This window comes from Balaenoptera borealis, assembly GCF_965194805.1.
Source record: "Balaenoptera borealis genome assembly, chromosome: 14".
Taxonomy (NCBI): Eukaryota; Metazoa; Chordata; class Mammalia; order Artiodactyla; family Balaenopteridae; genus Balaenoptera; species Balaenoptera borealis.
In genome coordinates, this window is record NC_138875.1 from 88,713,774 (window position 1) to 88,736,263 (window position 22,490).

Below are 22,490 nucleotides of genomic sequence, written 5' to 3' on the forward strand. Positions count from 1 at the left end.
CCCACATGCCGCGGAGCAACTGGGCCCGTGAGCCACAGTTGCTGAGCCTGCGCGTCTGGAGCCTGTGCCCCGCAGCGGGAGGGGCCGCGATGGTGAGAGGCCCGCGCACCGCGATGTAGAGTGGCCCCCGCTTGCCACAACTAGAGAAAGCCCTCGCAGAGAAACGAGGACCCAACACAGCCAAAAATAAAATAAAATAAAAACAAAAGTAAAAACAATGCCTTAAAAAAAAAAAAAAAAGATCAGATCAGAAATAAATGAAAAAGAAATGAAGGAAACAATAGCAAAGATCAATAAAACTAAAAGCTGGTTCTTTGAGAAGATAAACAAAATTGATAAACCATTAGCCAGACTCATCAAGAAAAAAAGGGAGAAGACGCAAATCAATAGAATTCGAAATGAAAAAGGAGAAGTAACAACTGACACTGCAGAAAGACAAAGGACCATGAGAGATTACTACAAGCAACTATATGCCAATAAAATGGACAAGCTTGAAGAAATGGACAAATTCTTAGAAATGCACAACCATCCAAGACTGAACCAGGAAGAAATAGAAAATATAAACAGACCAATCACAAGCACTGAAATTGAAACTGTGATTTAAAATCTTCCAACAAACAAAAGTCCAGGACCAGATGGCTTCACAGGCAAGTTCTATCAAACATTTAGAGAAAAGCTAACACCTACCCTTCTCAAACTCTTCCAAAATATAGCAGAGGGAGGAACACTCCCAAACTCATTCTACGAGGCCACCATCACCCTGATACCGAACCAGACAAAGATGTCACAAAAAAAGAAAACTACAGACCAATATCACTGACGAACATAGATGCAAAAATCCTCAACAAAATACTAGCAAACAGAATCCAACAGCACATTAAAAGGATCATACACCATGATCAAGTGGGGTTTATCCCAGGAATGCAAGGATTCTTCAATATGTGCAAATCAATCAATGTGATAAACCATATTAACAAACTGAAGGAGAAAAACTATATGATCAACACTGATTTATGATAAAAACCCTCCAGAGAGTAGGCATAGAGGGAACTTACCTCAACATAATAAAAGCCATATATGACAATCCCACAGCCAACATCGTCCTCAATGGTGAAAAACTGAAACCATTTCCACTAAGATCAGGAACAAGACAAGGTTGCCCACTCTCACCACTATTATTCAACATACTTTTGGAAGTTTTAGCCACAGCAATCAGAGACAAAAAAGAAATAAAAGGAATCCAAATCGGAAAAGAAGAAGTAAAGCTGTCACTGTTTGCAGATGACATGATACTATACATAGAGAATCCTAAAGATGCTACCAGAAAACTACTAGAGCTAATCAATGAATTTGGGAAAGTAGGAAGACACAAAATTAATGCACAGAAATCTCTTGCATTCCTATAAACTAATGATGAAAAATCTGAAAGTGAAATTAAGAAAACACTCCCATTTACCATTGCAACAAAAAGAATAAAATACCTAGGAATAAACCTACCTAAGGAGACAAAAGACCTGTATGCAGAAAATTATAAGACACTGATGAAAGAAATTAAAGATGATACAAACAGATGGAGAGATATACCATGTTATTGGATTGGAAGGATCAACATTGTGAAAATGACTATACCACCCAAAGCAATCTACAGATTCAGTGCAATCCCTATCAAACTACCAATGGCATTTTTCACAGAACTAGAACAAAAAATTTCACAATTTGTATGGAAACACAAAAGACCCCGAATAGCCAAAGCAATCTTGAGAAAGAAAAATGGAGCTGGAGGAATCGGGCTCCCGGACTTCAGAGTATACTACAAAGCTACAAGAATCAAGACAGTATGGTACTGGCACAAAAACAGAAATATAGATCAATGGAACAGGATAGAAAGCCCAGAGATAAACCCACACACACATGGTCACCTTATCTTTGATAAAGGAGGCAAAGATATACAATGGAGAAAAACCAGCCTCTTCAATAAGTGGTGCTGGGAAAACTGGACAGCTACATGTAAAAGGATGAAATTAGAACACTCCCTGACACCATACACAAAAATAAACTCAAAATGGATTAAAGACCTAAATGTAAGGCCAGACACTATCAAACTCTTAGAGGAAAACATAGGCAGAACACTCTATGACATAAATCACAGCAAGATCCTTTTTCACCCACCTCCTAGAGAAATGGAAATAAAAACAAAAATAAACAAATGGGACCTAATGAAACTTAAAAGCTTTTGCACAGCAAAGGAAACCATAAACAAGACGAAAAGACAACCCTCAGAATGGGAGAAAATATTTGCAAATGAAGCAACTGACAAAGGATTAATTTCCAAAATTTACAAGCAGCTCATGCAGCTCAATATCAAATAAACAAACAACCCAATCCAAAGATGGGCAGAAGATCTAAATAGACATTTCTCCAAAGAAGATATACCGATTGCCAACAAACACATGAAAGAATGCTCAACATCATTTATTATTAGAGAAATGCAAATCAAAACTACAATGCGATATCATCTCATACCGGTCAGAATGGCCATCCTCAAAAAATCTACAAACAATAAATGCTGGAGAGGGTGTGGAGAAAAGGGAACCCTCATACACTGTTGGTGAGAATGTAAATTGATACAGTCACTATGGAGAACAGTATGGAGGTTCCTTAAAAAACTAAAAATAGAACTACCATATGACCCAGCAATCCCACTACTGGGCCTATACCCTGAGAAAACCATAATTCAAAAAAGAGTCATGTACCAAAATGTTCATTGCAGGTCTATTTACAATAGCCAGGACGTGGAAGCAACCTAAGTGTCCATCGACAGATGAATGGATAAAGAAGATGTGGCACATATATAAAATGGAATATTACTCAGCCATAAAAAGAAACGAAATTGAGTTATTTGTAGTGAGGTGGATGCACCTAGAGTCTGTCATACAGAGTGAAGTAAGTCAGAAAGAGAAAAACAAATACGTATGTTAGCACATATATATGGAATCTAAAAAAAAAAAAGATTATGAAGAACCTAGGGCAAGATGGGAATAAAGACGCAGACCTACTAGAGTATGGACTTGAGGACACGGGGAGGGAGAAGGGTAAGCTGGGACAAAGTGAGAGAGTGGCATGGACATATATGCCCTACCAAATGTAAAATAGATAGCTAGTGGGAAGCAGCCGCATAGCACAGGGAGATCAGCTCAGTGCTTTGTGACCAGCTAGAAGGGTGGGATATGGAGGGTGTGAGGGAGGGAGATGCAAGGGGGAAGAGATATGGGAATACATGCATATGAATAACTGATTCACTTTGTTATAAAGCAGAAACTAACACACCATTGTAAAGCAATTATATTCCAATAAAGATGTTATAAAAAAAGATATAAATGGTATCCATATTGGAAGGGAAGATGTAAAACTGTCACTATTTGCAGATGACTTGATAATTTATATAGATAATCCTAAAGTCTCCACCCCAAAACAAAAAGAACCAAAAACCAAAAAACAAAACAAAAAAAAAACGTCAACAAGGGAACACAGAGGACTTCAGGCAAGTTCAGCTTTCTTCCCAGCAGCTGAGGCCACTCTGAGGTCCAAGCCCAGATTTCTGCCCACATCTGCCACTCACAGGAGTGGGAGTTGGAACCACGTTCAGTCCTGCTGTTTTCTGACCTTAAGCTGCCTGGTGGGTCAAGGGAGCCGGGACAGGAGCCAGGAAGCATGGCTGAGTGGAGCTTGCCTCCTCGGAACTATAGCACCAGCATCTCTATGTCGATACGCGTGCTTCAAAGGGTAGATTGGGAGCAGGGCCGCCAGTGGAGCTGGGAGGCCCAGCCAGCACAGAGGCCTTTGGGGAACGTCGGGCTCCTGGGTGATAGCAAAGAGCAAAGCAGAGACGGTCCGTTCTCGGCTGCCTAATTGGCTCACACCAGCTATGAGGCACTGGCAAGAAAGTCCCCAGTCGTTTTCCTCAAGTTGGTAGTAAGAATCCCAATTAGACCTCAAGAGACCTCTTCCCTCTCAAGATGCTATGTTTGTTCTGCTCCTTCAGGCCAAGCTGACATTGGCAACCAAGTCATGCAGATCCTTAAAGGGGAAAAAGACTCCAGTTTGGCATGAATCCGGTGCCCCCTCCCTCTGCGTTCCCATCTTTACAGGAAGGTTGGCTCTCAGGAGTCCAGCCACTCAATAAACCAAGCAGCTTCTACTGGACGACTAGTGTATTAATCAGGTGGGAGTAGGTACTGCTGTAAATAAACCAAAATAGCAGTTAGTGAAACAGAATAAAGGTCTCTTTCTCGTCAAGAAGGGTCTGGGAGGGTCCGATCCTCTCCAGAGCCACGAGCGTCCTGCAGCCACTTAGGGACCATCCCAGACTCCCTCCAACTGGTGGTGCTACATGCCAATGTGTGTCTTCCCCAAATACCATATGATGTCACTTATACGTGGAAGCTAAAATATGACACAATAAAAAAACAATAAAATAAAATATGACAGAAATGAACCTATCTATGAAACAGAAACAGATTCATGGATGTAGAGAACAGACTTGTGGTTGCCAAGGGGGGTGCTGAGAGAGGGACGGATTGGGAGTTTGGGGTTGGTAGATGCAAACTATTGCATTTAGGATGGATAAACAACAAGGTCCTACTGTAAAGCACATGGAACTATTATATTCAGTATCCTGGGATAAACCATAATGGAAAAGAATATAAAAGACGAATGTATATATGTACGTATAACTGGATCACTTTGCTGTACAGCAGAAATTAACGTTGTAAATCAACTGCATTTTAATTAAAAAAAAAAACCCCAAAACAAAAACATATGTCTTCCCGGTCACGCAGGCAGGATAGGAGAGAGCGTGGGGCGCTCACTCACACTTGCTCCTGACCGCCCCTTCTGGGGGTGACCTGTCATCCCGGTTCACTCGCTGCCAGAACTAGTCACGTGGACCCAACTGAACCGCAAGGCCGGCTGGGAAATGTACCGAGAACGACTGTCTCTACCACAACTTCCATGTGTCAAAACACGTCCAAGTATTTGGGGGCTCTAGACAAAGAAGGGAAACCCCTCCCTTCCCTGGGGATATGAAAAAGCCAGAGAAATGTCTATTTGTCAGTAGACTTTGGAGGTACTGATTGTATGGGGCACAGCTGGCAGGATTCTGACTAAAGTGAAGACGTCCACACAGTGAGGTTGATCGGGGAAGAGGGGGGATATTTAATTCTTACCATGCTTCACTCACAGACAGTAAGCCAGCAAGGTCTGTATAGAAAGAGATGAGAAGAGGTATTATCTTCTACGCCCCTCTTGAGGGCAGGCGTTGCATCAACCTATATTTGTCACCCCTGAAGTGACCAAATCTGAAGACTTGTCTACTGGCCCAGGGGAAGATGCTGGTGTCACATCTATGAGGCAGCATAACTACATTATAGTAGTTTCCTAAATTATTGTTCAGTTTCCTGGTTTCCACTAGGTGGCCAGCTTAATTTATCAGACTATGCCTTCGTCACTCATGCTCTGTAAACCATTCATTGTCTGTCTGCCCATCCATCCACTCACACAAACATTCATCCATCCATCCATCCATCCAAACATTTGCCCATCCATTCAAGCATCTAATCATCCATCCATCCATCCATCCATCCAAACATTTGTCCATCCATTCAAGCATCTAATCATCCATCTATCCATCTGTCCACCCAACCAAACATCCACCCACTCAACCATCCATCAATCCATCCATCCATTCACCTATCCATTCATCCATCCATCCATCCATCCATCCATCCATCCATCCATCCATCCATCCATCCAAGCATTTGTCCATCCATTCAAGCATCTAATCATCCATCCATCCATCCATCCATCCATCTGTCCATCCATCCATCTAAGCAGCCATCCATCCATCCAAACATTTGTTCATCCATTCAAGAATCTATCATCCATTCGTCCATCCATCCATCCATCCATCCACCCCTCCAGACAAATGTTTACTGAGTGCTGACTCTTGCTAGGCATGGCTCTAGTCATGGAGTACACAGCAGAGGGCAGGTAGGACTACATCCTTACTCTTCTGGAACTTACATTCTGCTAGGGAAGACACACAACAAACAAGAAAGGCAATACTTGGAAAGGACAATGCCAGAGTTGTCTACGATGTCTGTAAGATGGGATGATAAGAGAAGGGGGACTTGAACGGGAGGGGGTGTGAGGCTACTCTAAGGTGGGCAGAGAAAGGCTCACTGAGGATGTGACATATGAGCTGAGACCTGAATGGTAAGGAGGGGTCAAGCCTGTGACAATACGGGAGAACAGAGTTCCAGAAAGGAGAGGCAAAAAGGGCAAAAGCTCCGAGGTGGGGATAAGCGTCTTTTGTTAGAAGAATAGACAGAAGGAAGCCAGTGGGGCTGGAGTTAGTGAGCAAGAGGGGCTGCAGTGGGAAATGAGGGTGGGTTGATGGGCACCGCTGCATCATGCTGGGCCTGTCGGCCACGATACAAAGTCCAGATTTCACTCTAGGATTTATGGGCATCTATTGGAGGGTTTTAAGCTGGGCAGTGACATGATTTGAATTATGTTTTTAAAAGGTCACCCTGTTAATTTTCATTTAGCAGACATTGACTGTCTACTTAGTAGATTCATTTAAGAGCCATGAAATGCTCTGGAGGCAGGGGGAGCAAAGGAGAGCAAGACAGAAACTTTTAAACTTATAAAACAAACGTTGGCCATCATGCTTTGAGTCTATTAGCGTAACTGGCGGATCTGACTAGATTGAACATCAGGGAAAAGCCACCGTGAGAAATTCAAAGTCTGGCTGTCCTGGAAAGAGGACGGGACACAGAGTCTGATGGCCCATGGGACTCTTTCATGGGGATCCAGCCAGAGAGTGATGGGTGGGTTTCCAGGGTGGACCCACACAGTTTGTTTGTGAAGGGATTTGCTACCTCTTCTTCAGCATGAACCTCAATTTTCTGGGGTCCTGTACATGCGGTTCCAGGGTCTTCCCGAATATCCAGAAAGCAAAGCTCATGGGAATGGAATTGTGAGCAGGAGAAGTGAGGAAGCCAGGAAGAGCCAGTAGGGGATCCATTGCTTTGTGGGACCAACATCCATTTTTACGGCAAAAATATCTTGATTCTCCCTTTGAAGTTTGTCCTTTCTCACTCTGAGTCCCTACTTTTTTGTTTTTAACCTGAGATTTAATGTACATTTAGTCTTAACACGTGGACCATAGAGTATAATGATTTCATACTGAATAAAAGATATCCATTAAGCCAAAGAAGGAAAAAAGGAGGAATTTACATCAAGTTTTAGCTACATTGTTTGAAATACAAATGTGTAGATTTTATCACTGAAAGAAATCTCAATTGTGTTTCTTCATCAGAAACTTCAACTGAACCTAGAACTTTTCCACACCTCGATTAGAAAGAAAACAGAAGAAAACAAAAACCCAGAAAAAAAATAAACTGTAAGTTGATTGGCTGCTGAGACAGCAAGGCACTAATCTCTCCCCCAGGGTCCAGCTGGAGGGAGATGTCTGTGATGGAGGCCTGAACATTACATCTTGCAGGTGACAGACTTATGTTCAGCTTGTGACTCCAGTCAGCCAATAGGGGTCAATTGAGGGACTTTATCTGAAAGTGTCAGGACACTTAATGTCTTTACTCTGAGATTCTTTGCTGTGAAACTGCCAAGGATAGGGCTTCCAGAGGCCACTGTATGGAAGAGCTTTCCCTGAGCCTCAAGTCAAACAGGCAAATACTAAGCCCAGAGTAAGAGAGGGGAAGAGATAGAACCCTGGGTCCAACCATTCCTGAAGCCAGCTTCGCCTCCGCTTGTTCAGTCCTATGGAGCAATAAATTCTGTCCACCTCCCCTATTATTTTTCCTGAAGTCCAGTTAAAGAACAATTTTTAAAATCACTTGCAATGCAAACATCAGGATAGGACTTTTCCCCTCCTAAGGGGATTACTTCCTCGCTGGAGTGGGTAGAATTGTCTCCCTCAAAAGATGTGTTGAAATCCTAACCCTCAGAACCTGTGACTGTGGCCTTATTTGGAAAGAGGGTCTTTGGAAAGAGACAAGTTCTCTTGTCTCTTTGGAATCAAGGGATTCCAAAGATTGCCAGCAACCAACAGAAGCCAGGGAAGAAGCATGGGACAGATTCTCTCCTTCACAGCCAAGGGAGGAAACAATTCTATTAACTCCTTGATTTTGGACTTGCAGCCTCCAGAACGGGGAGAGAATACATTCCTGTTGTTTTAAGCCCCCTAGTTTGTGATATACATCCCAAAAGACATGTAGCCTTTTTTTAAAAAAAATCTATTTATTTATTTATTTATTTTTGGCTGTGTTGGGTCTTCGTTGCTGCACACAGGCTTTCTCTAGTTGCAGCAAGTGGGGGCTACTCTTCGTTGTGGTGCGCGGCTGCTCATTGCGGTGGCTTCTCTTGTTGCAGAGCACGGGCTGTAGGCGCGCGGGCTTCAGTAGTTGTGGCACATGGGCTCAGTAGTTGTGGCTCGCGGGCTCAGTAGTTGTGGCGCACGGGCTTAGTTGCTCCGCGGCGTGTGGGATCTTCCCGGACCAGGGCTCGAACCCGTGTCCCCTGCATTGGCAGGCGGATTCTCAACCACTGCGCCACCAGGGAAGCCCGAGACACGTAGCCTTAGCACTCTTCAATCCTCCTATCTACAGGAGGCTAGATTAGCACTCCGGCCGCCCCATCATGTGATACACACGTCAGCTGGGGCCAGATGTAGGCAAAATGTATGGTAGAGAACTTAACGGGAAGGCTTGTGGGGCCAGTCCGGGGTCAAACTTGCATCCGGATCTCTGGCCACAGCATCGTCTCCGCTCTGCCCCTGTCCATCACCCCTCAGGTCATCACTGATCGCTGGGCGGGAGGACCTGAGCCGCCCTGGGGGAGCATCCCTCCTTCACCCGCATTCCTGCCGGAGCCTCCATGGCTGCAGCCACAGCCAAGCGGGGGGACGGGGGCATCCCCGGTGAGGCGCTAACGACTGCATCCCCGGTGAGGCGCTAACGACTGCATCCCCGGTGAGGCGCTAACGACTGCAAAGCGAGGGGGGCGGGGGCATCCCCGGTGAGGCGCTAACGACTGCATCCCCGGTGAGGCGCTAACGACTGCAAAGCGAGGGGGGCGGGGGCATCCCCGGTGAGGCGCTAACGACTGCAAAGCGGGGGGGGGGGCGGGGGCATCCCCGGTGAGGCGCTAACGACTGCAAAGCGAGGGGGGCGGGGGCATCCCCCGTGAGGCGCTAACGACTGCATCCCCGGTGAGGCGCTAACGACTGCATCTTGGAAAATGACACACAGCGTAGTTAACCCGCAGTTCTGAGCTTCCCCGGAGGGAAACAGACAAACCATTCTCCTGCTCTCCCAGGGTGTCCTAGCACAGCCTCATTTGTAAAGTGGGTGTGAAACCCAGGAGAAGGTGAGGCTTTTCTAGATAAGACACGTTCGTGGAAGCCCAGTGCCCTGGTGGGTCCGCGGAGCAGTCAGCTGCCCTGGGTCTGCACACAAGTTTAGCTGCCCTAGACCTCTGGCCAGAGGCCGGTGTTATGGCTTTAATTGTGTCCCCCAAATTCAGGTTTTGAAGTCCTGACCCCCCAGTAACTAGATGTGACCTTGTTTGGAAATAGGGTCTTTGTGAATGCAGTTAGTTAAGACGAGGTCTTCATGGAGCAGGGTGGGTTCTACTCCAACTTGCCTGGTGTTCATCTAAAAAGGGGAAATCTGGACACGCACACGGGCGCATCCTGTGGAAAACACCACGTGAACACGGAGACAGAGCCGGGGTGAAGCGGCTGCAGGATAAGAGACACCAAGGGTGGCCGGCCACCCCCTGGGAGCCGGAGAGGGGCTGGACCAGAGTGTCCCTTAGAGCCTCAGAAGGAACCAGCGCTGTCGACACCTGATCTCAGGCTTCTGGTCTCCAGACTGTGGGAGAGCACATTTCTGTTGTTCAAGCCGCCCAGCTTGCGGGACTTTGTTAAGGCAGCTGGTAACGGATTGCTCAAGTCTGGGGCACTAAAAGCCGCAGGAAGCCATGGCTTCCACTGGGGGGCGCTGATGATCCCGGTCTCCATGGGCTTGGGGGTCTGGTCTTAGCCAACAGGACCTGAACTCACTGTCTCAGGGAGGGGGGCCGGGGGGTGGCGCGGGAGGTGGAAATGAGCAAGCAGGGCAGGCGAGGAGGAGCCCAGCAGCATCACTTATTTTATTCACGCCCCCAAAGACACCCTGTTGGAAAGTCAGTTCGTTACGACGTTCATAGCATTTCTTTCTCAGGCTCTGGGCACACAGAGGGCTGTGTGATCATCGTAAGCTGTGTTCTCTAGGCGATATTCCCTCTCTTCCCAGGAGACACAGGGGTGCGCTCTCTCTTTCATATAACGATACACTTCTCCTGATTCTGTCTTGAGAATACACAGCTCCCTCCATCTATTTTTGTTTTCTGCACTTGTGGGTTAGAGACATGGCTCGGGAGAAGTATTCCCCTATTAGAAGAGAAACGGTGACATAGACGGCAAATGAAAGTTTGCCCTCTAGGTTGGGGAGACTGGGTGTGGAGAGGCCTGCAGGGACGTCTGTCTGCCTGGAGATGACAGCAGCAAATTCACTATGTCCAATTAGGGCCAAGCTGGATTGTAAGCCCCATTTTTCCAGAGTGTCTGCATTTTCAAGAGAAGGCAGAGAGCCAGATTTTTTAGGTGAAATGGCCAAAGTCTTAAACGTTGACTCAGTCTTCTTCTATTCTGTAACCTGTTTTATTATCCTTCATACAATTTATGACCATCTGAAAATTATTTCGTTTGCTGTTAATCCCCCCAGCCCCGGCTAGAGGTAAGGTCTTTGAGCGTCGGCCTGGGTCTGTTATATTTACCGCTCACCTCCTGTGTTTGCGCTAGTTCCTAGCACATAGGAGGTGCTCAATAAATACCAGGTGAATGAGTGAATGATCCATCACTTGATACTGTTTGCACAAAGACAAGGATTTCACGCAACTTCTTTTTCTGGGGAATCATCTCGGGACTGCCTTTGATTACTAGAGGAATCTAAAACTCAACCTTTTTTAAAAAAAAAAACCCAGCCCAGTGTCACCACGGGCACATACATGCCTCAGGAAACTGACCTCTGAATGTACGTGTGAGATCCAAAGACAGGACAGAGCCCTTTCTGCTCCAGCCCAAAGGGAGGCTGGACTACACGCTTGCCTGCCGTGGTTCTCATTTACTGCCATCAGTCAGCAGGCTTTTAGCAGAGAATTGCACATGTGATTGATTTGCAAATCCTTTCAGGTCCTGAAGGAGAGATACTTAGTACACAATGTACTTTGTCATCGTGTGTCAACATCGCCTCAATGCAGAGAGAGGCATTACGCTACGTAAGACTGTAATTAGATTGTTGCTGGGATCCTTCGATCTGCTTTTTCATTTCCCCAAAGCTCAGCTTTGGGGAGCCCTTTGCCGTGGATGCCAGCTGCTGGGAGGGGGTCAGCGTGTAGAAAGACAAAGGACAGCCATAAAAGCCGCGGAAGGCAAATTTTATATTTACAGTCGGTAAGTTTATAAATATATATTACATTCTTACTATCTACAATACATTCTGCACGCAGACGGATTCGAGAGGGGGCAGCGGCAGCGTTATGAAACGGAACATCACGCGGGAAAGAATGAAAGAAATAAGAGGGGGTTACTGAAAGCAAAGGATTATCCTTGAAGAGGGGTGACAGTTTAATCACCCAGCCAGACAACGTCAGTCAAGTAGGGGAGAGAAGCAGGTAGCTGATGGCTGCTGGAATCTCAGTCTTAGAGCAAACGGACAGCACCTTAGTTTGGGGGAGAGTGCTGAGGTCGAGAGGGTGAACTGGTGGAATTTACACACTTGATCTCAGGAGAATTCAATTATATGCATAGAGACTGAGAGAGAGAGAGAGAGAGAAAGAGAGACAGAGGAAGCAGAGAGACAGGTTCAGAAAGACACAGGGACAGAGAAATAGAAACTGACCTTAGAACCCAACGCTCGAATAACCCAGCTCTCTGCCCCATAGGTGGTTACCTCAGGTCCCTCCATCCCTCCAAGGTGGAGAAGAAGCCTCCCATGCCCCCCCCCGACCCCCTGTGTGTGAATAGGCCAGGCTTCCTGCCCAACCCACCTCATCGCACACCCCGAGTGCCAACTCTCCCCGCCCTGTACCCTCCGTGTGGATACCCAGATTTATCTCATCAGCCTTGAGCAGCAGACTGGATGAGACCGTCCACAGCCTCATCACAGAAGAGCCCTCCCTCCTCGCTTTCCAGAAAAGCAAGGGGAAGGAGCATCCCTGGGTGCTGAATTCCTTGTGAGCGCTGCTGACCCTCAAAGACCAGCCTCTTCAAAGAAGGACACGTGTGAAGTTCGCCCAGTGGGGCTTCAGTGTAGAATGTCCCCTGGTAGTTGACACAGAGGCCACAGTGGAAGACAGGGAATGGGGACACCACTGCCCTCCACTGCCGAGCGACCAATGACTTTTGGAAAGGTGGCGATGTGGGGCGTGGGGGGAGGAGGAGTACAAACGTGAACATAGTGAATTTGCTAAAAAAAAAAAAAAAAAAAAAAAAAAAATTTCTGGTTCTTCGAACCCAGTTGAAAGTCTACACCCAGGCTCCCTAGTTTACTAATAAAGGGATGCTCTGAACGGCTCAAGCGTTTTTGTTTGTTTGGGTGGTTGTTCTTGGCATCTAGTTACAAAGGTATTGGTGGCCTATTCGCCCTCTTGTTCCCTTTCAATCCTTGTCAGCGATTGCCTTGCTTTGCCCAGGCTTTGGGAGATAATAACTCGAAACTCGAAACTCTTGCTTCCCAAGAGCTGCCTCTAGATGGCGCTAGACTCCACCTCTGCTTATACTCACAGCCAGATGTGCTGCCCGAGGTCCAGGGACACGCTTCCTCCCACCCATCCCCTTAAGCCCCCAACCTGAGTCTCATTTTTCTCCTGTGGTCCACAACATTGAATATGTTAGCTGTGTGGCTTTGACAATATCCAAATTGCTTTGATCAAAGAAAGTGAGATGGCAAGAGAGGGATTGTTCTTTCCTGGAGGCTCTCTGAAGTTCAGTGATTCAGAACTCGTCTTTCCTCCAATTTAAAAATCTTGCCATGCAGGATAAACCCCTTAACATTGACAGAAACGTTGGACCCTGGAATGTGGACCTCAATTCCAAGTCGGGGCCGCCCCAGGGGAGCCAGGGTCATTTTCTGTGGCTCTGTGGATAGCGTCACCCTGATCTTGTCCTGTCTTTTTACTTCCCCACCGGGCACACCGTTGCCCCACATCCCCAAGTTGAAGGCCGAAAGGTGAGTGAGAACCAATGTCCGTGAAGGCCCGGCTTACACATCTTCACGTAATCCTTCCAGGTAGCCGCGTGACTCCTGGCATCCCCCAGGGTCCAGATCCTGGCAGACCCAGTTCATGGCATCCTCACTGCCGGTCGCTATGGAGTTCACGGTGGGGCATCTATCATCCGTAGAGACGGTGGTGAAAGTGGTGAACTTCACTCTTTTCCTTTTTGAGGTGGGGGACGTTGGGGGCTCACTTTTCTGATCTGTCCCATCCATGAGTGTGGGTCCTGAAGGTTTGAACAGCTGTCCGTTGATGCTGTTTTGGGAGTTGGTGCTGAGGAGATACTTACTCTCCTCGAAATCCATGCCCCTGTCGATGGCAGTGATCTGCTCCTCTTGGGAGGAAGCCAAGTTGATGTGATTCTCCAACAGTTCGGCCCGGTGGCTCAACCCGACCCAGTCATGGTACTGACTCATACCTTCTTGTTCTTCGAAGGGAACCTGTTTGTGCCTGTACTTCAATGCAAAGGTCACACAGTTTATTAGGAAGACCAAAATGGCCAGGCAGAAGACACCCAACAGGGCATACATCCCAATTTCCAAGTCGCTCAGCCCTTTGGAGGCCTGTGTGAGGTCATTCTCATCCATTTCCCCATAGCTTCTGGGCAGGTCCACCTGGGCTGGGAAGCTGGTGAGGTCAATGGAGATGGTCTGCAAATGGCTGTCATCATCCAAAAGGCTTTCCTGGCCATGGTTCTTCTGGAAGGTGGACCTTTCCGTTGTGGAGCCCCTTCCTTCCATGAGGCCCACGGAAGAACTGCCGTAGTACCGTCCCTCTTGACTCCGCCATTCTTGCGAGGGTTTTTTGGGTCTTCTGTCACTGACATTATTATCCAGGTGACCTCCTGCCCCCATGTGTCTGCTGTCACTGGTGTTGGGATTGGCATCGTTTTGGCCAAACTTAACTTTGATGTTGGCCGTCCCCACAGCCAACACACTCTTCCGCTTGGATTTCTGGCATGATTCACAAATAACCATTTCGACCTTCACCAGGGCACCCTGTCCTTCGGCTTCAGCGGTGATTATAGGCCACTTGAATTTGGGGTCTTGGTGGATAGAGACCACCTTCTCATCCAGTGATGTGGCCATCAGGGAGAAGTCTTTCGCATCGTAAATATCCAAGGGGGTGACAGAGCCATCACTGAATTGGACCCAGCAACTGATGGCCGCTTCCTGTTGAAGAAAATAAGTAAGTTCATCAAAATGGGCCTCAAAGCTCACTGAATACAAAGTCTTAGTAAAAATAGACACTCTGTCGCAAAGATAATACTACAAGAACAAAGGGAAACCTTTTATGCAGTGTAGAAATAAGAGGCAAGAAATACTAAGGGTATGAAAGAAAATGAATTCTTGTGAAGATGTAGAAGCCAAAGAAAACTACAACAGCAAAATGACAATGATGAAACAGGACCAGGAATAACACTCCCTAATAAGATTTGCTTTCTTTCCTCAGGTGTTGAAAGAAAGATGGCTTCTTTCTGCGGTGCAAGATCTACTTCTGCATAGTAATAAACTGCATATCAAAGGAGATTTACCGGTTAGTGGGGTCATTTACAAATGTTACACATTTAAACGAAAAATATTTATTACGTTATTTTTAAGTTGCTTTAATACCGAGTCTCCGTGCATTACTCACAACACAGGTTAAAACCCCTAACCTAAACAAGGGTGCCCCAGAGGGGCTGCGGGCTTTGGTTGTGTTGGTCCTGCTACATCAGCATCTAAGGATGGGTTTGTATTGGCTTGTGGACAGTCTTGGCTTGGAGGTGAAGAGTAAAACCAACCAGCCAGAGAGAGGGTTAGGGCTAGGGTTAGGGCTGGGGTTAGGAAGGGTTAGGAAGCTTTCTGTTGGGTGAATCTTTGTCTTCCCATCCACTCTCCAGCCCAACCACTTGGGGGAAATTGGGAGACCCAAAAGTAGCCAGGGTCAAGACCTGTGTCCATCTCAATCCCTTGTCTTTCTACTTTGTTGCTTTAGACCAGCTTTCCTTGGGACTAGTCTGTCCAGGGAGATGGTAATAGACAAGATAACCTCTAAGCCTTCAGTTTGAGTGAAGATGTCATTGGCCTTGACAGCGAACTGGGAGACCCATTGCTCCCTCCCTCCTCCTAGCTCCCGGAGAAGCTGTTCCACCCCAAACCCAGAAGGATGCACAGCCCTAAGAGGCTTGTGTTCCTGCCCACCTGGCCACAGCTGATTGGACCCATAGGACGGCTGCTGTCAGAGCCACTCACCTCTGCAGCTCTGAGCCAGCCGGCATCTCCCCCTCCAATTTGAAATAAGCAAGATGGGAGTGAAGCACTTAGTGGTGGGAAGATGAGTGGGAGCTCATATAAAACTGGAGAATGAAGCCCCACTTTGGAGCAACCCACGATGGATCGGGTGTAGGCAAATGTCTGGGCACAGCATTTATTTAATGAGATAATGGACATGAGACCCCCCCAGTTTCCCCAAGTTCTTATAGCTGGGGTCTAAGAGGGTCCCACTATCCTTGTAATAAATCCTGTGTTATTTAAACTTGCTTGAGGGGATTTCTCTTTCTTGCAACCAAAGAGCCACCGACCACGACAGAAGTTAAGTTTTCCTGGTGGAGTCTGGTCTTTGGAACTGAGAAGGGAGCTTCTCACGTATGACTGGTGGTCTCTGCTCCTCCTTCAGCACAGCCAGTAAATACTGACCTTGTTAGCCATCGGCTTGGGCTGGCTGCTAAGTGGAAAATGCCTCCAAGACACAGGGCAGAAGCCACTGGATGTGACCTTGGTTTACCTGGGCCTTCTGATTGGCTGTGAAATTGCAGCAGGAAATTCAAATGCACATTGGATTTCTTGAAACTGAAATGTCGGAGCCAAGTTGCAGGCAGGGACTAAGCTCCATCCAAAGCAAGCACGGAGCAGACCTCAGGGTCACGTGCCTAGCTCCGCATGTCGGAGATGGATTAGCTCTGTGGCCTTATTCTGTCTTATCGCTTCCTTAACTCCTAACTGGCAGTCACCTGATTTGATCGCCCCAGGAAGACAGGAAGAAGCCTCGGGTTATTTCTCCTCTGCTATCTGTGACTTGCATCCTGGCTGGCATCACGCCCCGCGAAAAGGGAGGTTTGTCTTTGGCAAGAATTCGTATCCGTTATTGAGACCATCCACTTTCAAGTGCTTTCTAATCCAAACCCCTGCACGCAAAGACCACAGTGAAAGGGCAAGGGATTAGCTAACACCTGGCAGGGGAGCCTTCAGTGATGGGTACGGGCTGGGAAAATGGTAAGGCTCTGTGTGTCCAGGGGCGGGTCCAGCCTAGCTCACCTTCCTGCCCATAGTCACAGCCTCAGCAGGTGCAAGAGGGGGCCCAGATGGTAACGTACCTGCCGAGGGGAGAGCTTCCAGGAAGCGCTCCCGACCAGTAAGGAAAGCTGCCCGAAAACCCCCTATGTGGGCTGGAGGCCTTCTGGCATCCCCACAGGAGGACAGTCCTGTCTCATGGGGCGCAGAGAATCAGTAGCCTGAGACCACCGTCCTTGGGCATTAAACAAGGCTCGCCAAAGTCTCCATCCAATTTCTTTCTAAGAAATAAAGTTTCTCCATCTCGGATGAGGGAGGAGATCAGATGACATTTCCAAGTGCCCTTCCAACATTCCTCTGTTTGGAAACCATCGTATCAACACACAAACATGCACCACACGATACACACCACAACACGTACACATACACAACACACACTACACACTACACACATACATAACACAAACACACATATGCACAGCACACACACATACACACAACACACACACTCTATTAGCGCACACTGGTTTCCAACAAAGAGAAAGAAGGCCATGACTGATGTCACCACCGGCTTGTTACTTCTGCTTTGAGCTAAACGACAAATGTGGAAGCATCTCCTCCAATCTCCTTCCGACCCCCAGACCCGTTTCCCCGTTTTTTTGAGCAGGGACTTAGCAGAAGGCTGTGGACCCCTCCTTGGAGTCTGTTCCCGCCCTCGCTTTCACGCCACTGCTCGGGGAGGTCAGCGGGGTCCAGAGCCAGGACCGCCTGGGGGGGGAGAAGCAGCACAGGTGACGCACGATGGGGCGCGAGGAGACCGCGTCCAGCCTCTCTGGCTCCTGGTGCCTGTAATCCTTCACTCCTGGCAACCCTGTTGTCTGGCATCTCCCTCGGGGGGGCTAGGAGGCCTGAGGCTGAGCAGCTGCCCCTTCACAACGCCTTTCCAGACTGCGGAGCACCCGATGTGCGAGCCCACTCTTCTGCGGGACCCCTCCACCCCAATTAGTGATTCCACCACACGGGCAACATGATCTACGCGTGACCTCACCCCACTGTGCGACCTCACCTGACGTGTGACCTGCTCAGGGCGGAAGCCCACCCAGTGACTGACCCCACTGACATGTGACCCAACCCACCACGTGACCCCAAGAGACGTGGGATTCCCCCGCTGGTGTGGGCCCCACCTGCTGTGTAACTGCACCTGGTGTGTGACCTCACCTGGTGTGTGACCTCACCTGGTGTGTGACCTCACCTGATGTGTGGCCTCACCTGGTGTGTGACCTCACCTGGTGTGTGACCTCACCTGGTGTGTGGCCTCACCTGGTGAGTGACCCCACCTGCTGTGTAACCGCACCTGGTGTGTGACCTCACATGATGTGTGACCTCACCTGGTGTGTGACCTCACCTGATGTGTGGCCTCACCTGGTGTGTGACCTCACCTGATGTGTGGCCTCACCTGGTGTGTGACCTCACCTGATGTGTGGCCTCACCTGGTGTGACCTCACCTGATGTGTGACCTCACCTGGGTGTGACCTCAGCTGATGAGTGACCTCACCTGGTGTGTGACCTCACCTAATGAGTGACCTTACCTGGTGTGTGACCCCCCCCATGTGTAACCCCCCCTGGATATATCACCCCACCTGGTGTGTGACCTCACCTGGTGTGACCCGCCTGCTGTGTGAGCCCCCTGACATGTGACCCCTTCCCACGGTGCCCCATCCCCACCCCACACCTGTCTGGGCCTTTGCAGAAGTTCCTGAGCCACCGCGGTGGCGAAGATGGCTCTGTTGCTCCCAGGGCTGAGCTGCAGGGAGAGAGACAGCCCTGCCACCAGCTGCACCCCGAGGTCTGTGATCGTCACCTTCTCGTCCAGCACGGTGATGGTCTTCTCGGCCAAGATGGCATCTGACAGAGGCGACAGGATCTGAAAGGCAGAACCGACATAGGAAGGAAAAGCTCTCTGTGGTTCCAGAAATCCCCCCGATGGTGTAAACGATGCGCCGTGCAGGGGGTGGATAGAGACAGACAGAGCCAGAGGAGCCGGAAAGAGCAAAAACGGGTCTTTCCCACTCATGCCTTCTTCTAAAAGATACAGCTTGCTTGTGAAAATATAGCGCATTTTTTAAGTAACAGCAAGATGGTATCAAGGAGTGGCTGGGGCAGGGCCTGGCCTCCCACCCCCAGCATCAAATAAACTCCACTGCCTACCATGAACTGCCCTCAGACCTTGAGAGGAAGAATTAACATTTTCACTCATTTCAGCACTAACTTCACGATTCTTCTAACAGCATGGATCATTTCTAGTATTACTTAGTGCATATTTTGTTTAAAATTATTTTATGTAAATAATTTGTTTAAAAAAGCTTCATAGCGTCATAGAAAAATGGTTTCGATATGCTAGCTATATATTTCTATATTTCTCTCTTCTACGCATGATCACCAATGACCAGTTACACTCAAAGAAGAGACGGTCAGTCCATGTACCACCTGAAGCATCCTGTGTGTCACCGGGAGCTTGCACTCCACACTTTGGGCAACACTGAGCAGTGACACTCAGTTGCATTTTGGAATATCAGCTTGCGTCCTCCGATAAACTCAGCTGCGAGTCCTACCCTTGACACCGATGTCCCGAAGTCTCATTTGTCTCTGGACACCTGTGATGCCCTGGGGAATGAAGCTTCCGTTCAATTTAGACCCTGAAGAGGAAATCCTGCTTTGGAAGATTGTCAGTGGAAGCACCTCTGCTCTCCCCGTCCCTCATCCAAGTTACAAAGAGCTGATTTAGACTCCCCTCTATGAATCCTTAATCTTCTGGGTGAAACAGGTTTCATTCTCCCTTCCCCAGCTTTTTTTGACGTATTTCTCTTTTCAAGTTGCTGGTGATATTTATGAAGATGTATCTCAAGATAGTTTTCCCTGGATTCATTAAATTCCTTTATCAAAGCCCCATATTTTTATTCAAATACCTTCTTCAGTTTCTAAGTCTGGTTAGGACAACTTGAATGGCGCTGGGTATGAAACATGAGTCCCCAGAAGAAAGTGGCCAAATGAATTTATAACTCAGGAGGACTCAGTGGGCATAAATAAGAGGGAAAAATGAAGGGTCTCAGGAGCAGATGCCCCACTAGGACAATTTTCATGTTTCACGCATGGGAAGCTGGCCCATTCACACTCATTGATTTTCACAGAAATACCTGATTTCTGAACAGTGTTTTATTGCGTCTTTGTATTTAAATGATCATTTTGAGTGGTCAGTGTCAAGTTGTCGTCTTGGTTCCAGTTTCCAGATATCAGCATCACTTTAGCCCATGGATCAACTTTAATTTAGATCTTTCAAGCAAAAGTCAACTGTGAAGATTACAAGCGCTTGTCTATGGGGCAGATATGTTTTGTTTGACATAACACTTCAAAATGGGATGAATGGCCATCCTTAAAATACAGAGGATTTCGTATGAAAGATAGATTTCTAGCTATTCTGGAAAAGTTGCAGCATCTCTCCACACTGGGCTCCCATTTCCTCTTGGCACCTTTTGGAGATGAGTAGCAGCCTCCCTTTGCCACACTCCTCACCACTCCCTATTGTCCTCCTAACACTTAGGGCCCAAATCAGTCATCCTCTTTCACCTGATGCCCTGGCTGCTTTCTTCACAGAGGGTACCTTCACAGCTTTTAGAGAGCATTGGAGCGTGTGACTCCTGAGTCCCAGTTCAAAGTAATTTACTTTCCCCCTTGAATAAAATGATCTCTTTTATTTTTATTTTTTTCCAGTGGCTAAAGTATTTTATTAAATTAAGTACGTCATTTGCAAATGGTTTCATATGAAAATTTAAAAGCAAAGTTATAAAACATTTTTAATAGAACAGTACAGAGTTAACAGCAAAATTACATTTTCTTGATTGTACAAATAAAAGCATTTTGTTTCTGATAGACTGTCTGAAAATTTTATAATGTATTCTCCAACTGACAGCTGCAATATTCTATTTTAATGAGACGTCTCAGGGTTAATTCAATCATTTGATAATAATGGGTTCAAAAATGATCTCTCTTAAATATCAGCCCATTTTCCAGAATGTTTTAAATCTTCTGCAATCTAATATAGTTTCACTTTTAACTGCTTTAGAAACCTCACTGTTTGGCTAATAGGATGATCACCTCTTCTATAAATGGGGCAGTCACTGAGGAACAATATTTGCTCTCAGACAGGAGGTAAGTAACTCCCAAGTGACCTCCCAGAACCGTGTCTTGTGAAGGTGTTTGTTTCAAAGCTCTCATGTTGCATACCGGTTCACCCCATCCATTCCTAGCAGTAGGTGCTTACAAGACCAGTGGAATCATAATAACTCTGTTGCTTCCTTCAGTACATTTCTGAAATGCTCCAGGTTTCATCATGTGGCAGGCTGGGACCTGGTGGAGACAGCTGAGCTTCATGGCAGGATGGGAAGCTTTTCGGTGACGATGGTCAGTGAGGTGGAGCGACCAAGTGAGAAGCTGCTGGCCACACCCATGATTCTGATGAGCTCAGCCCACCCCAAGAGCTTTTTAAAAAATATTTTTAAATTACAAAAATTTTATTTTATATTGGGGTATGGTTGATTTACAAGGTTGTGTTAGTTTCAGGTGTACAACAATGTGATTCAGCTATACATGTACATGTATCTGTTCTTTTTCAGATTCTTTTCCCATATAGGATATTACAGAGTAATGAGTAGAGTTCCCTGTGCTATACAGTAGGTCCTTGTTGGTATATGCTAATTTCAAACTCCTAATTTATCCCTCCCCAGACCTTTCCCCTTTAGCAACCATAAGTTTGTTTTCTATGTCTGTGAGGCTGTTTCTGTTTTGTTTTTTTTGTTTTTTTGTTTTTTTTTTAAAGTTAATACTGTTTTTTTTTTTAAAGGTTTTATTTATTTATTTATTTATTTATGGCTGTGTTGGGTCTTTGTTTCTGTGTGAGGGCTTTCTCTAGTTGTGGCAAGCGGGGGCCACTCTTCATCGCAGCGCGCAGGCCTCTCATTATCGCAGCCTCTCTTGTTGCGGAGCACAGGCTCCAGACGCGCAGGCTCAGTAATTGTGGCTCACAGGCCTAGTTGCTCCGCGGCACGTGGGATCTTCCCAGACCAGGGCTCGAACCCGTGTCCCCTGCATTGGCAGGCGGATTCTCAACCACTGCACCACCAGGGAAGCCCTGTTTTTTTTTTTTTTTCTTCTGTTTCTGTTTTGTAACAGTTCATTTGTATCATATAAGGTTTATCATATGATATTTGTCTTGCTCTGTCTGGCTTACTTCACTTAGTATGATCATCTCTAGGTCCATCCATGTTGCTGCAAAGCATTTCATTCTTTTTTTATGGCTGAGTAGTATTCCATTGTGTATATATACCACATCTTCTTCATCCATTCATCCATCGATGGACATTCAGGTTGATTCCATGTCTCAGCTGTTGTAAATGGTGCTGCAGTGAACATTGGGGTGCAGGTATCTTTTTGAATTCGAGTTTTTGTCTTTTCCAGATATACGCCCAGGAGTGGGATTGCTGGATCATATAGTAGCTTTATTTTTAGAGCTCTTGTCCCAAGATGGTAACATCCACCATGTCTTAGAGACAAATAATGTCTTGGAGTTTCAAACATGACCCATCCTGAGAAGCCAGTCCATCATTATACCCTTTCTGTTGTTTATTTGACAGCTTCTTTCAGTCTGTTCACTCTGAAAATGGATACTGTCAAATAGCGCTACCGTATGATCCAGGGATACCACTCCTGGGCATACATCTAGACAAAACTCTAATTCGATACACGCACCCCAATGTTCACAGC

The 22,490-nt window shown here is 46.9% G+C and overlaps 2 protein-coding genes across 2 annotated transcripts in view; one reads left to right on the forward strand and one right to left on the reverse strand.

Annotated features, from left to right (window-relative positions):
• GLT1D1 (glycosyltransferase 1 domain containing 1) overlaps window positions 1-7,542 on the forward strand; it is a 170,455-nt gene extending 162,913 nt beyond the window's left edge. Inside the window, exon 13 of the mRNA XM_082353266.1 lies at window positions 7,382-7,542. Coding sequence (XP_082209392.1) covers window positions 7,382-7,462 — 81 coding nt within the window. The 3' untranslated portion in view covers window positions 7,463-7,542. The remainder of the gene's footprint in view (window positions 1-7,381) is intronic.
• Window positions 7,543-11,543: 4,001 nt separating this feature from the next.
• The window catches only part of TMEM132D (transmembrane protein 132D), a 679,902-nt gene continuing 668,955 nt past the window's right edge, over window positions 11,544-22,490 (reverse strand). The window contains exons 8-9 of the mRNA XM_082353214.1: window positions 18,406-18,597; window positions 11,544-14,573 (exon numbers count right to left, since the gene is read on the reverse strand). Of these exons, the coding sequence (XP_082209340.1) occupies window positions 13,389-14,573; window positions 18,406-18,597 (1,377 nt within the window). The 3' untranslated portion in view covers window positions 11,544-13,388. The remainder of the gene's footprint in view (window positions 14,574-18,405; window positions 18,598-22,490) is intronic.